We start from the raw sequence: 12,354 nt of genomic DNA, 5'->3' as shown, positions 1-12,354 counted from the left end.
AACGAAACTACTTTTCAAACACCTCACGACATGTGTGAATTTCACCATAGAAATAATATCTAGGATTTAAACTGTTAAAACAATTTAATCTATGACAATAAAAATGTTAGAACTAATTCTGATTTATTTCTCTACAACAGCTTTCGGGGCTATCCTCGAACAACAACAAAATGTGGACATTTCTAAAAAAAAATCCATATTACTGTTTGTCCAAGGCAACCACTGCAAAATCGTCATTCGACCCACCTCTGTATTTAAGCCTAACAGTATAAGTAAGGGTCAATGTTTATCTTATCAACTTATCGCATAGATTACAGACGATGCTTCAAAAAATAAGATTACGCTTTTCATGTGTCAATCTAGTCATACATATCAATCAGTGACTTGTACTCTTCTAAGTCGTTGGTTTTCCAGGCTGATTCAGGCAACCCATTCCATTCTCTAATAGCACTAGGGAAGAAGGAGCACATGTATGAATTTGTTCTAGTGTATGGAATAAGAAATGTGCCTTGATCTTTGTGAGTATTTTATTTTGGTTTTGTTTTTCTATGTGTAAGTTTTTATTCTTTTGTCCTGGAGTGTCTCTAAGTTTAGTGATTTTACAAATGGCGTTACTCTTATCAAATTGAAATATTCGTTTATTATAAATATCACTGCTCTATTTTGTATTCGTTCTAGTTTCTTTATATTTTCTTGAGTTGAGGAATCCCAAACAGGGGATACATAATTTAATATTGGCCAAACTAAAGTTAATAACATTTTTTATTTTATGTTTTTGTTTGATTTGTGAAAATTTCTTTTGATAAACCCTATTGCTTTGCTTGATTCCATGATAACTTTTCATTTATTATTACACCTAGATATTCTGAATTTTTAGTCTGTGTTACTGGTTTACCGCGAATAAAGTAAGTAGTTTTTATTTGCTTTAGTATTTTTGTTACTCTTAATAACTGACATTTTTCTGGGTGGAAAGACATGCTCCGATTTAATTCCCACTTCTGTATTTCTTCTAATTCAATTTATAAAATTTCTGTCTGTTGTGTTGTTTTTATTGTTCTATATATTATGCAATCGTCTGCAAATAATATGACTTTTGTTCCAGAGCAGACTTCCAGAACTAATGCAATTTGGTAAATCATTTATGTAAATTGAAACACTAGTGGGCCTAAAGCAGTTCCTTGGGATACATCTGAGTTTACTGTTATTGGTGTTGATTTAGAGCCATTTATTATTACAGTTTGTTCTCTCCCTATCAGAAAATCTTTAATCCACTGATGCAATGGACCATTAATGCCAAATAATTTTAATTTTTTTAAGCAGACTATGGTGTTGAATTTTGTCGAATGCCTTAGAAAAGTCCAATAAAATTGCATCTATTAGCTGACTAGTATCTAGTTAAAATATCATTAATTAATCCTATTAGTTGAGTTTCACATGACCTATATTTCCTGGTAGGATATCATTGGCATGGAGTGAGGACATTATGACTCTATTTATGCATTCCCTCTGCAGCTGTCTGCTAACTTTTTGGGTTAGGGTGTTTGAGTTTAAGGTACTTTTTATGATCTCTTTCAGCCTTAGTCTCTTTACATTTTTTAAAAGCATTCTAAATTTTAGAAGAAAGAAAGGGAGTTCTGATAAACTCAATCTCACTTTCCTTTTAGAAAAATTATTTAATATGCCTATATTTTTTTTATTTTATGGAGGTTAAGGCCCTTGATAGACGCATGTCGTAAACCCGAAGCTACATTGACTTATTCCGAGCATTCTACAAGCGTACACTTCTTAATCACGACATTAATATCAGCAGTAAAAATGCGGGAAAAGAAGTTAGAAAAAAACTTTAAAGTTTCTGACTTGTCGAATTCGGATATATTTTTATCTCTATATTGGAGGCCCATTTCTTGTTGAGACCCCCCAGGGCTGTAGCCTCCTTGCCCGACCTCCCTTTAATCCGGTCTTTCAGTACGCCACCAAGTCCACAAAACTCTAATCTGGGTACGTGAATTTAGTTGGTGAAGAAATTGCAATTAATTTTTGTGTTCGCCACATGACATCCTCGTTAACCAAAGGATATAGAAATAATCTTCACATCGTCTGCTCCCATAAGTGTTCCGGCCAAATTTTGATGCCCGTTGCCGACACTGTGGAGCGTCGGTGGAAACAGTGGCGAATCTCTTGCAAAGGTGTCCTCAGCTCAGAGAGCTGCGGGGTAGTTTGTCTGCAGACTCACTTGACCTGTATGGGAGCTTTAAGGCACTACGCCTAACAGCAGAGTTTCTCTCCAAGGCTCTACAGGAGGACTGATCCTTCCAGCCTTGCCATCATGTGGAGTTCATCTCAGCTCCCATAAGTCGCAAAGTCTAATATTAGTTGTTAAAACAATCAGGCACCCACATAAATAAATTATAGTTTTTATATAGCGCTACTTTCATTCTTATAGCATGCCCAGAGCGCTTTGGTCCAATCTCAGTTGTGGACCAATGGGGGTATCTGAGAGAAGTTTTTTCCTTGCTGCCTTTAGGTGCTCAGTAACCACAACTCTGCTCAAGTCGGCAGTCGAACCTCGAGCCCCCTTCATAGGCAGCCAAGGTAAGTCAATTTCAAGCGTACTTAGCCTCTCGACCATGCTTACCACATATATCTAAAGATTTTAACGTGAGAAATTTCAACTAGACAATTAGACAAACTAGACACTAGACAATAATGTATTTCTCGATATTACCTTGGGCTCTTCACGTGTGTAGATTTGCGTGCTTATAACTAAATGATGCTCTAGTCGCACAAGACCACAACGAATTTTAAAATACACTGGGCAACACTTATGTCAGCAGACAATATTATTTACATAAAATACAAAACCTGATATAGATTATTCCAGCAATACGTTGCTAGTGTTGATGGTCTGTGCGTATAACTGTTGATGTTGTATGCTAGTTCGTTGAAGACTCAACAACAGATTGAACAATGAGGATAAAATGAATCAAAAGCACAGCGGATAAACCTCAAACACTTGAATGCCTAAGGTAAAGGGCACAGTCCTCTGTCGTTGCTAACTTGGTGGCGTCCTTCCTGGCCGTTACTACTCTGTTTCCAATCCTACTTTTGAATTACTCGTCACGTCACTAAGGAAAAACCCGATTAAACCCAACTTCTACGCGTCTTGTGTGATTACACTAGTAACAAAGCTGCACATAGATGCAACACGCATACACCATGAATAATATCCTATAGTGAAAAATTAAACAGAGTTCTGGTGTACTCAATGAAACATGAAATACAGCATCTCTCTACTGAACTTAGAAACGACTTTCCCCAAAACATTCACTTCCTCTGTAAAGTTCTGAGGTTTTATCTCCTGCTCTTGACACAGCTTACAGTCATAAAATATGAATCATAACCACCTGACAACAATATAGTAATAAAACGTATATTGTTAGAAAGAACTTGAAAGAAAATATTTCCAACCGTATCAAAATTTATTATTGCACGAAGCAGAGTCTGTCATTTTTTTGTGTGTACAATTCAGGGGCGGACTGGGTCCTAAAATCGGCCCCGGGAATTTCTATACAATGCAACCCACAAAATGTATATCATATGATAGACATCAAATTCTAGGTCTACCGGTCCTCAAAATCATTCTGTTAAGATTGATAATATATCGATAACTGCGAACCCATGCATAAAGTAAACATTATATCCTTATAGAAAATGTAGGCCTTATGTAGCTTTTTAATTAATAAGTATAGAGGCCCTAAAAGGATGGAGCATGCTATTAGCACTATCTACGGATGTAGGTATTACATGATTTCGTAAAATGTATAATATTAAAGTAGCGTTACACTGTAGAGTCTGTAAAAGATTTAAAAAAAGAAACGATGCTCAGGGGGCCCCTTTTACAAGAGAATGCAATTAAGCGTTAACAATTTGATACGTTACATGTGAGGCCCTTTAGGTGGCCCTACCATCCTAATTATGTACCGCCCCTGGTACAATTCCTCTAATAAACTTGCAAACTCTTGTTTGTCCAAACCTGCCTGTAACCTGGTTGAATACGAAAACACATGGACAATGTCCGATTGAAATTGTCCAGTTTATGTAAATCTTTTGGGGAAGACAATGCTAGCTGATTGGCCACGCCCTGAAAACTGGTTTGACCGTTATAAATTTTCACGCTATAACCATCTTATTATTAATTAAATCATGGCAACAAAATTACTAATTTTTATTTTTTAGTTATTGGCCTCAAAATACAGACTTGTAAGGTTGACACTTGATCTAGTATAACTGGATATTGAAAACGATATTAGCCTCTCATTTTAAATGGATTAGTGAGAAGGATTAACAACTAGCATTACACACCACCGGCTACGCCCGTCGATTTGTTTCCTCGCTTTATGATCTTATGGCCAAACATCCATTTTTTGTAACTTCCAATAAACATTTTAACGATTCCCTTAACTACTTTTTAGCCCGTGAATTATTTTTTTCTGTTATAATGAAATGAAAGAGCCCATTCTCCTTTTCTTTGTTTCTCTCTCTCTCTGTCTCTCTAACTCTCTGTCTCTCCTCTAACTCTCTCCCTTTCTAACTCTCTGTCTCTTTCTAACTCTCTGTCTCTCTCTAACTCTCTGTCTCTCTCTAACTCTCTGTCTCTCTCTAACTCTCTGTCTCTCTCTAACTCTCTCTCTCTCTTTCTAACTCTCTCTCTCTCTCTCTCAAACTCTCTGTCTCTCTCTAACTCTCTCTCTCTCTCTCTAACTCTCTCTCTCTAACTCTCTCTCTCTCTCTAACTCTCTCTCTCTCTCTAACTCTCTCTCTCTCTCTCTAACTCTCTCTCTCTAACTCTCTCTCTCTCTCTAACTCTCTCTCTCTCTCTCAAACTCTCTGTCTCTCTCTAACTCTCTCTCTCTAACTCTCTCTCTCTCTCTCAAACTCTCTGTCTCTCTCTAACTCTCTCTCTCTAACTCTCTCTCTCTCTCTAACTCTCTCTCTCTCAAACTCTCTGTCTCTCTCTAGCTCTTTCTCTCTCTTTAACTCTCTCTCTAACTCCCCCCTCTCTTCATCTCTCTCTCTAAGTTTCTCACATGCACACTAACATAGTCACACACATATATTGAAGCCAACAAAACAATTAACGAGGAGATACGTTTGAATTGATGACTGCATGACTTTGACATGTGTGTTTGTGTCTGAGTAAAAGAAACCGGCTTTCAAGGGGTCTCAAGTTGACCGGAGACTAGGAAATCTTAGTTCGCGATTTATCATTTAATTCGAGCTACTTGGAATCTGGCTGAGCGCCAACAGCCTATAACAAGTCTCTGTCCCGGATAACACCAAAAGCAATGAAGAAACAATTTGTACGAAACAAATAACAACACATATTTAAAAAACAAACGCAAGAAAAAGAATACATTCTATTATTTGAATGCTTTATTTGCATGTTCGTTAAGTAAGGATAGCACAACTACAAATGAATACAATAAATACTGCTAGGAATAATATTAAAATATGCTTTGTTCCGTGGTGTAACTGATCCAACTTTTACATCTATAAACACTTTTATGTTTAAGCCATCGCAGTTGTAAATGGCTCCAGAAAATATTTTGTCGCTAAATTAAATTAAGACATTTAAAAATAGGTGTCGTTCTTATGCTCATCCTATGGCGGATACCAAACTATAAATAGCTCGTTGTTTGTCTCCCATGTAAAGACTTCAAGAAGTGTTGATTATCTCATGTGTTGTATGAAGTTTAATATTTGTTCACACACAAATTTTCCGTGTTTCTTTTCCAACACACACACACACCATATATATTATTATCTAGTTGGAAAGCAACAATCTTTAAATATGGGGTCGAGTTTGTCGATTTGTTTCAACATTTCTTACAATTTTTTGTTCTCACATTTTTGTATTAATGTTTCCTGTCATCGCCTCCACATTTCTTCATCTCACGTTCTCTTCTTTGTCTATGTTACTGGCTTACTGTATTAGATGGCTTTAATGATCTAAACTGGATCTTAAAAATCGAATTGTAACAAAGAGGACATTACTGTGTTTAAATTGTATCGTGAAAATTATTAGGCTGTCAATATTTGCAATAGAATCGAACAGAACATTCTGAATCGCATCCCGTCAGTCTTATATTTCTTTCAATTGACACTCTCCGCGAACAAAATTTGGTTGTTATTTTTAAATTTACATGCAAACCATTTACTTTGCATAACACAACAAATATAATTAATAACAATACACACACACACACACACGGCACGCAAATCACAAGGGTTTAGCAATGTAAAACAAATGTATGATTCAGATTATTGTTTAACTGAGAATTAAAATACGAAATGAAAACTAATTCCTTCTGTCTTAAGATTAATGATGATTTAATAACATTTTTTTAATTTAATGTATTTTTCTGATACTTGTTTTGAAATGCTTGGCTTTAGATAGAAACAAAAAAATTAAATATATTTTTTTTGGTCATCAGCCTGTTAGATTATGTCATATAAAGCCCTCACAAAAGGCAAATAAGAGAGGCATAAGGCCCAAGGATTCCTATAATGACAAAGCTAAAATAGAATAGCGCAAATTATGAGGTTTCCTATAAACAAAATATCATATTCTAATGTACATTTTAACTTTCCTTCATTTTACTTCTAGATGGATGGTGTTTAAAGTTAGATTTTACTTAAAATGTAACTTAAGAACGAAAGTGCAGCCATCAACACAATGGTCGTTGTAACAGTGGTTGTTCCTGCACAAAAAAGAAACATAGAAAAAATATAAATAAAGAGTGACATCCTTATATATTGATTATTTATACAAACCTAAGATACTGGTACATTTATTTAGCATAACTTTTGTATGGTACAGTACAGTAATAAACATAATTAAAAGGGAATACGATGCCAGAACATGTCGGATGGATGCCTGATTGAATACTTCACGCTTGGGACTGTCGTACGGCGGTCTCGAATTGAAACCCTGTCTGACGTAATCTCCTGTGGTCCTGCAAGAGATTTGACCTAAGACGTAATAATATAACTTCTGTAGCAACGACATTAGCCTTTAGCACCAAAACAGCTACAGAACAAATCTCTTGTTTTTGTTTTCCTTGCAAAGAATACAATTTTTAGGACCATCAATGCATAGTGCTCCAATTTTCCATACGTAGCCTAAATTCTTGGAATTTCTTTAGCTCAGTAAAGTAAGAGTAGTTTCCCTTTCCACTTTTAGACCTTGTGGGCAGTGATGATGTTTCTGTGGCCTACGGTGGCCGGCACAACGACCAATCGCCTTTAGTTTTCACCAACTAACGTCAGGTACCTATTAGAGCTGGCTGGACTCAGAGGGGAACGAAGATCCCGAAATTAAAACATCACTGTCTTCACGATTTGAACCCGGGACCCCGGTTCGGAAGCCAAGCGCGTTACCGCTCAACCACAGCGCCTCCAGTACAAATACCTGCTAATATTTTTTTTAAAGGTTTGCGTTCCCCAGGTAGAAAAGTTGTGCACATGCTGTCCGGTGATTTAGATTTAAGTAGGTCAACTTACCTGAGCATTGCAACGAATTTAATGAAGACAGCGCTACTGAGGCTGCTGTCTCTTCCAAGGCAGAACAGCCTTTTTCTGCAGTTATACCCTTCAAGCAATTAATGTAGCTGTTATAAGCACTAAAATATAAACAAAAAGTATATAATAAATGATAAATAATATATAATGATTTTACATTGCATTCATAGAGAGTATTTTATATATCAAACCAATGCAGATTAAGATTTTGAATAATGTTTCAAATTGAATATAATTTAGAACGCATAAGTAAATAATATGTCAATTGGTGTTCTAAAGATGAAACACAAACTACTAGCCCAGGGGTTCTCAACCTGTGGGTCGCGACCCCCTAGGGGGTCGATTGACGATTTGCCAGGGGTCGCCAGAGACCATCGAAAAAATGAATAGTTTTGTCTATTCTTCTATTGCTGTGTGTCTAAGCGGGGTGGTGGGGGGGGGGGTTTCTGTCGCGGCACAGTGTGGGATTGTAAAGAGGGGTCGCCGAGCTTAAAAGGTTGAGAACCACTGTACTAACTAAAGGTGGGGTGATCAGTTAGAAATATATGCAATTGGATAGAGCTATTGTCAATCTCTAAAAATAAAGGGTTCGGTGTAACTCCCTTATCGGTGTCTGCCTATGTGGACCAAACATTCACACTCCGTAGCGAAAGAATTGAGTTCATGTTTATTTTTCTAGAAGATAAGTTGACTATAAAAAAAAATTTATTTAATATTTTTACAAAAATATTTTCCTAATTTTCAAAAATAAGTTCATCTATTGAACTGAATTTAATTGTTTAACCTATGATATAATAAGCTTCGGGCAGGAGGGGCTCGTTAGCCTTGGTTGGCTACCCATCTAGGAGAAGGAAAACTCTGAATCCAAACCTCCGCTGCCCTGCGGCTATACCCAAACACTGGAAAGGATTCGGGAGACAACCCTGAGGAAAAATCAGGAGCTGGTGACCCTTAGGCAGACTGTGGCACACCGCGCTAAAGCCTGGCAGAGCCTGCGGCGCTACTGATCACAAACTGTATCGGATATTCCGTTCCTTTGGTCACATTAGCTGCGCGGAGAGAGGGGGGAACTGCTGTGTGGGCGACATCGTTCCGACCATAAACAATGCCCAGGCTTTCATCTCCACAGCCACATGAGGAAGTGTGCTCTGAGATGATTCATAGTCGTTCTAAGACTGAAGGAGGCCAAGATATATAATACGCGAATAAAGTGATAAGATTTATTTTTTCTTTACTGCTCTATTTTAACTTCTGACACCAAGAATGTAATAGTGAGACAGCACAGGCACTGAATGTATCTACTTACTCGCATGTTCCAGTTTCACTGACAGAGCATACACACACAATAGACGTCATGACAGTGGTTGTTTCTGCAAAAGTACAGAGAAAACTACAAATAAAGAGTAGCATTGTTATAGATTGATTATGTATACAAACCTAAGATACTGGTACATTTAGCATAACTTTTGTATTGTACAATACATTAATAAAAAAAAAAGGAATACGATGCTAAAACATTTCGGATGGATGCCTGATTGAATACTATACGCTTGGGGACTGTCGTACGGCGGTCTCGAAATTGAAACCCTGTCTGACGTAATCGTATGTGGTCCTGCAAGAGATTTGACCTAAGACGTAATTATATAACTTCTGTAGCAACGACATTAGCCTTTAGCACCAAAACAGCTACAGAACAAATCTCTTGTTTTTGTTTTCCTTCCAAAGAATACAATTTTTAGGACCATCAATGCATTTTTGATCTTTAACTTTACCTATCCCTTAGTCTGTGGGACCGTTGGGGCACCAAGCAAGACCCGTCGACCGTCTTTCTCCATTCCTCCCTGTCTTTTGCCCAAGTTAGACCCTCTTTCAATGGCATGTCCGTCCATTCTTTAATGTAGTCCTGCCATCGCTTTCTCTGTCTTCTTCTTTTTTCTGGTACTGTTCCCTAAATGGAAGGTCTTTGCGAGCCCCGAAGATCTTGTAATATAGCCATAGATGTTGAGCTTGCGTTTTTTTACTATAGTAAGCAGGTCATCATGTGGTCCGATCGCTGCAGTAACGCTGTCTCTGTGATACCCAATTTACTCCCAATCTACTCTGCAAGCACTTAACAGCAGCACCTCAAACAGCCCAAGAGAGTTGACAACACTCATTTTGATAATCCATCAGATGATATCAAAATTAAATATCAATATTACACTACAGTGGATCCCTGGACACATTGGCATCATGGGAATAAAAAGGCAGATAAGCTATCAAAGGCAGGTTCATCTATGGAACAACCAGATAGACTTGTTAACTACCTCACCCTAAGGCCAATGTTAGTCAACAATCACAAAGAGGAGTGGCTCAACCAATGGGCATCAGGAAACACAGACAGAGCCATGTACAGAGATATGACTACGCCTAAGAAACTGGACAGTATTAACTTCCTCCCCCGCAAAGAACAATCTACAATCTTCCAACTAAGAACAGGACACACACCACTATTAAATTAACACCTGAACAAAATAAACTCCACACAACTACCCCTTTGCAGACACTGCGCCCACCATTTTGAAACCGTAAACCATATCCTCTTTGAATGCCCCTCCCTAATCCACCTTAGGCAGACCATACTTCCACTACAGCTCAACATAACCAACACCCTGTACGGCAGTGCTGAACAACTGAAGAAAACAGCACAGTTTTTTTCCTTGGCACAGTCTGCAAAAGAGCTCACAGCACAGCAGCAATAAAGCTGGCTAGAAGAAGAAGTGATACCTAGCATCCTTCTGTAGCATCTCAATTCCATTGCTAGGATCCTCCTTTCTAGTTCTGCAGACAGCGTCCAAGACCCACAAGCATATAAAAATGTGGCCATCAGTCTGATTTTGGTACCGAGGGCTAAGCTCCAATTTTCCCTACGTAGCCTAAATTCTTGGAATTTCTTCAGCTCAGTGGACCTGTAAAGTAAAAGTAGTTTCCCTTTCCCCTTTTAGACCTTGTGGTCCAATGCTGTTACGGTGGCCAGCACAACGACCAATCGCCTTTAGTTTTCACCAACTAATGTCAGGTACCTATTAGAGCTGGCTGGACTCAGAATCGAACGAAGATCCCGAAGTTGAAAATCACTGTCTTCACCAGGATCTGATCCCGGGACTCCGTTTCAGAAGCCAAGCGCTTTAACGCTCAACCACAGCGCCTCCCAAGTACAAATACCTGATCATATTTTTTTAAAGGTTTTGCACATGCTGTTCGAGGATTTAGATTTAAGTAGGTCTACTTACCTGAGCATTGCAATGAATTTAATGAAGCCAGGGATAATGAGGCTGCTGTCTCTTCCAAGGCAGAACAGCCATTGGCTGCAGTTATATCCTTCAAGCAATTAATGTAGCTGTTATAAGCACTAAAATAAAAAGTATATAATAACTGATAAATAATATATAATGATTTTACATTGCATACATAGAAAGTATTTTATATATCAAACCAAAGCTGATAAAGATTTTGAATAATGTTTGTAAATCAAATTGAAAAAAATATTTTGAACGCATAAATATATTATATATAAATTCTAAATTTCAAACACAAACTACTAGCCAGTGGGGATCAGTTATATATATAAGTAATTGGATAGAGCTAATGTGAGTTTTCTAAAAATGAAAGTTTCGGTATATAACTCCCTTATCAATGTCTCCCTTTGCGGACCAAACATTCACACTCCCTAGCGACAGAATTAAGTTCATGTTTTTTTTCTAAAACCGAAGATAGCAACAACAACAAAAAAATGAAAAAGTTATTTAATATTTAAAACAAAATACTTTCCAAATTTTCAAAAATAAGTTTATCTCTTAAATTGAATTTAATTGTTTAGCCTAAGATATAATAAACTAAAAAAGAATTTAAAAATATTTTTTCTTTACTGCTCAAAATTAACTTCTGACACCAAGAATGTAATATTGAGACAGAATACGCAATGAAGGTATGTACTTACTCGCATGTTCCAGTGTCAGTGAGAGAGCATGTAGTGCACGCCGAGATTGTGTCATACAGAACTATGAGAGTAAAAATACAAGCTTTGTAAAACGAAAGTTATCATCTGGCAGTAATTTTAGAAAAAATACTTAAAAAGACAAGTTAACTGTCTCGAATGCATTTAAGATAATGTAACCCCTTGTTTACCTGCAGACAGGACAATGGCCAAAAGGATGACGGCAGGCATGTTGAACCTCGTTTGCACCTTTATCTATTGCTGAATATCTAAATGAAAAGTTGCATTAAACCTCATTATTTTATTGTTCAAAAGATTATATCGTTGATTGAGTTGTTGGTAATGCAGATGCTATGTATCAATTCACGGTTTAGATCTATATGTCAACTTATAAAATATGCATACTTTAAGGGTGTTAAAGAGAATTAAAATAACATATATTTCTATAGACTGAAAAAAACTAAATTAGAAAAAAATGTTAAAAATAAGTAAAAAATAATATCTTACTTAAAACTCTGAACTTTTCAGAAATGTGTAGGGCAATAGAATTTCGTTCAACTTATATACTTTCTATTGTATTTACAAACACGGCCTAGCAACCAATAAGCTCATTCTTCCTTCTAGACGTGGTTTTTTAATTCTATACTTAGGCGCGAATTTCGCAATTAACTTACTAGACATTTCTTGTAGTTGATCTACGACTACCCCCTCCCCCTTTTTTTTTGTCTCTACGGTTTAGATGTGGAATCAAATGTCGACACAGTTTCCAATGTAAGCTTAACAAAGAAACTCAAAAT

At 37.0% G+C, this 12,354-nt stretch overlaps 2 protein-coding genes across 4 annotated transcripts in view; both read right to left on the bottom strand.

Annotated features, from left to right (window-relative positions):
• The window catches only part of LOC106071130 (uncharacterized), a 53,365-nt gene extending 50,032 nt beyond the window's left edge, over nt 1-3,333 (bottom strand). Inside the window, exon 1 of one of the 3 annotated variants that reach the window (XM_056015881.1) lies at nt 2,863-3,333. The gene's annotated coding sequence lies outside the window, so the exon portion shown is untranslated. Of the gene's footprint in view, nt 1-2,725 lie in introns of all 3 variants that reach the window. The other 2 variants (XM_056015883.1, XM_056015882.1) reach the window with 2 other exon arrangements.
• A 2,078-nt stretch (nt 3,334-5,411) lies between these two features.
• On the bottom strand, nt 5,412-12,154 carry LOC106077539 (uncharacterized). Its single transcript, XM_013238271.2, has 7 exons — nt 12,065-12,154; nt 11,749-11,826; nt 11,561-11,621; nt 10,854-10,972; nt 8,888-8,951; nt 7,564-7,682; nt 5,412-6,761 (listed from the first exon to the last, which is right to left on the bottom strand). Exons 2-7 carry the CDS (start codon nt 11,786-11,788, stop codon nt 6,685-6,687), a joined length of 480 nt encoding a protein of 159 aa, XP_013093725.2. The 5' UTR covers nt 11,789-11,826; nt 12,065-12,154; the 3' UTR covers nt 5,412-6,684.
• Between the last annotated feature and the right edge of the window lie 200 nt (nt 12,155-12,354).

The sequence above is a fragment of the Biomphalaria glabrata genome, chromosome 17 (assembly GCF_947242115.1).
Source record: "Biomphalaria glabrata chromosome 17, xgBioGlab47.1, whole genome shotgun sequence".
Taxonomy (NCBI): domain Eukaryota; kingdom Metazoa; phylum Mollusca; class Gastropoda; family Planorbidae; genus Biomphalaria; species Biomphalaria glabrata.
This window is presented reverse-complemented; position numbering and strand designations above follow the sequence as displayed.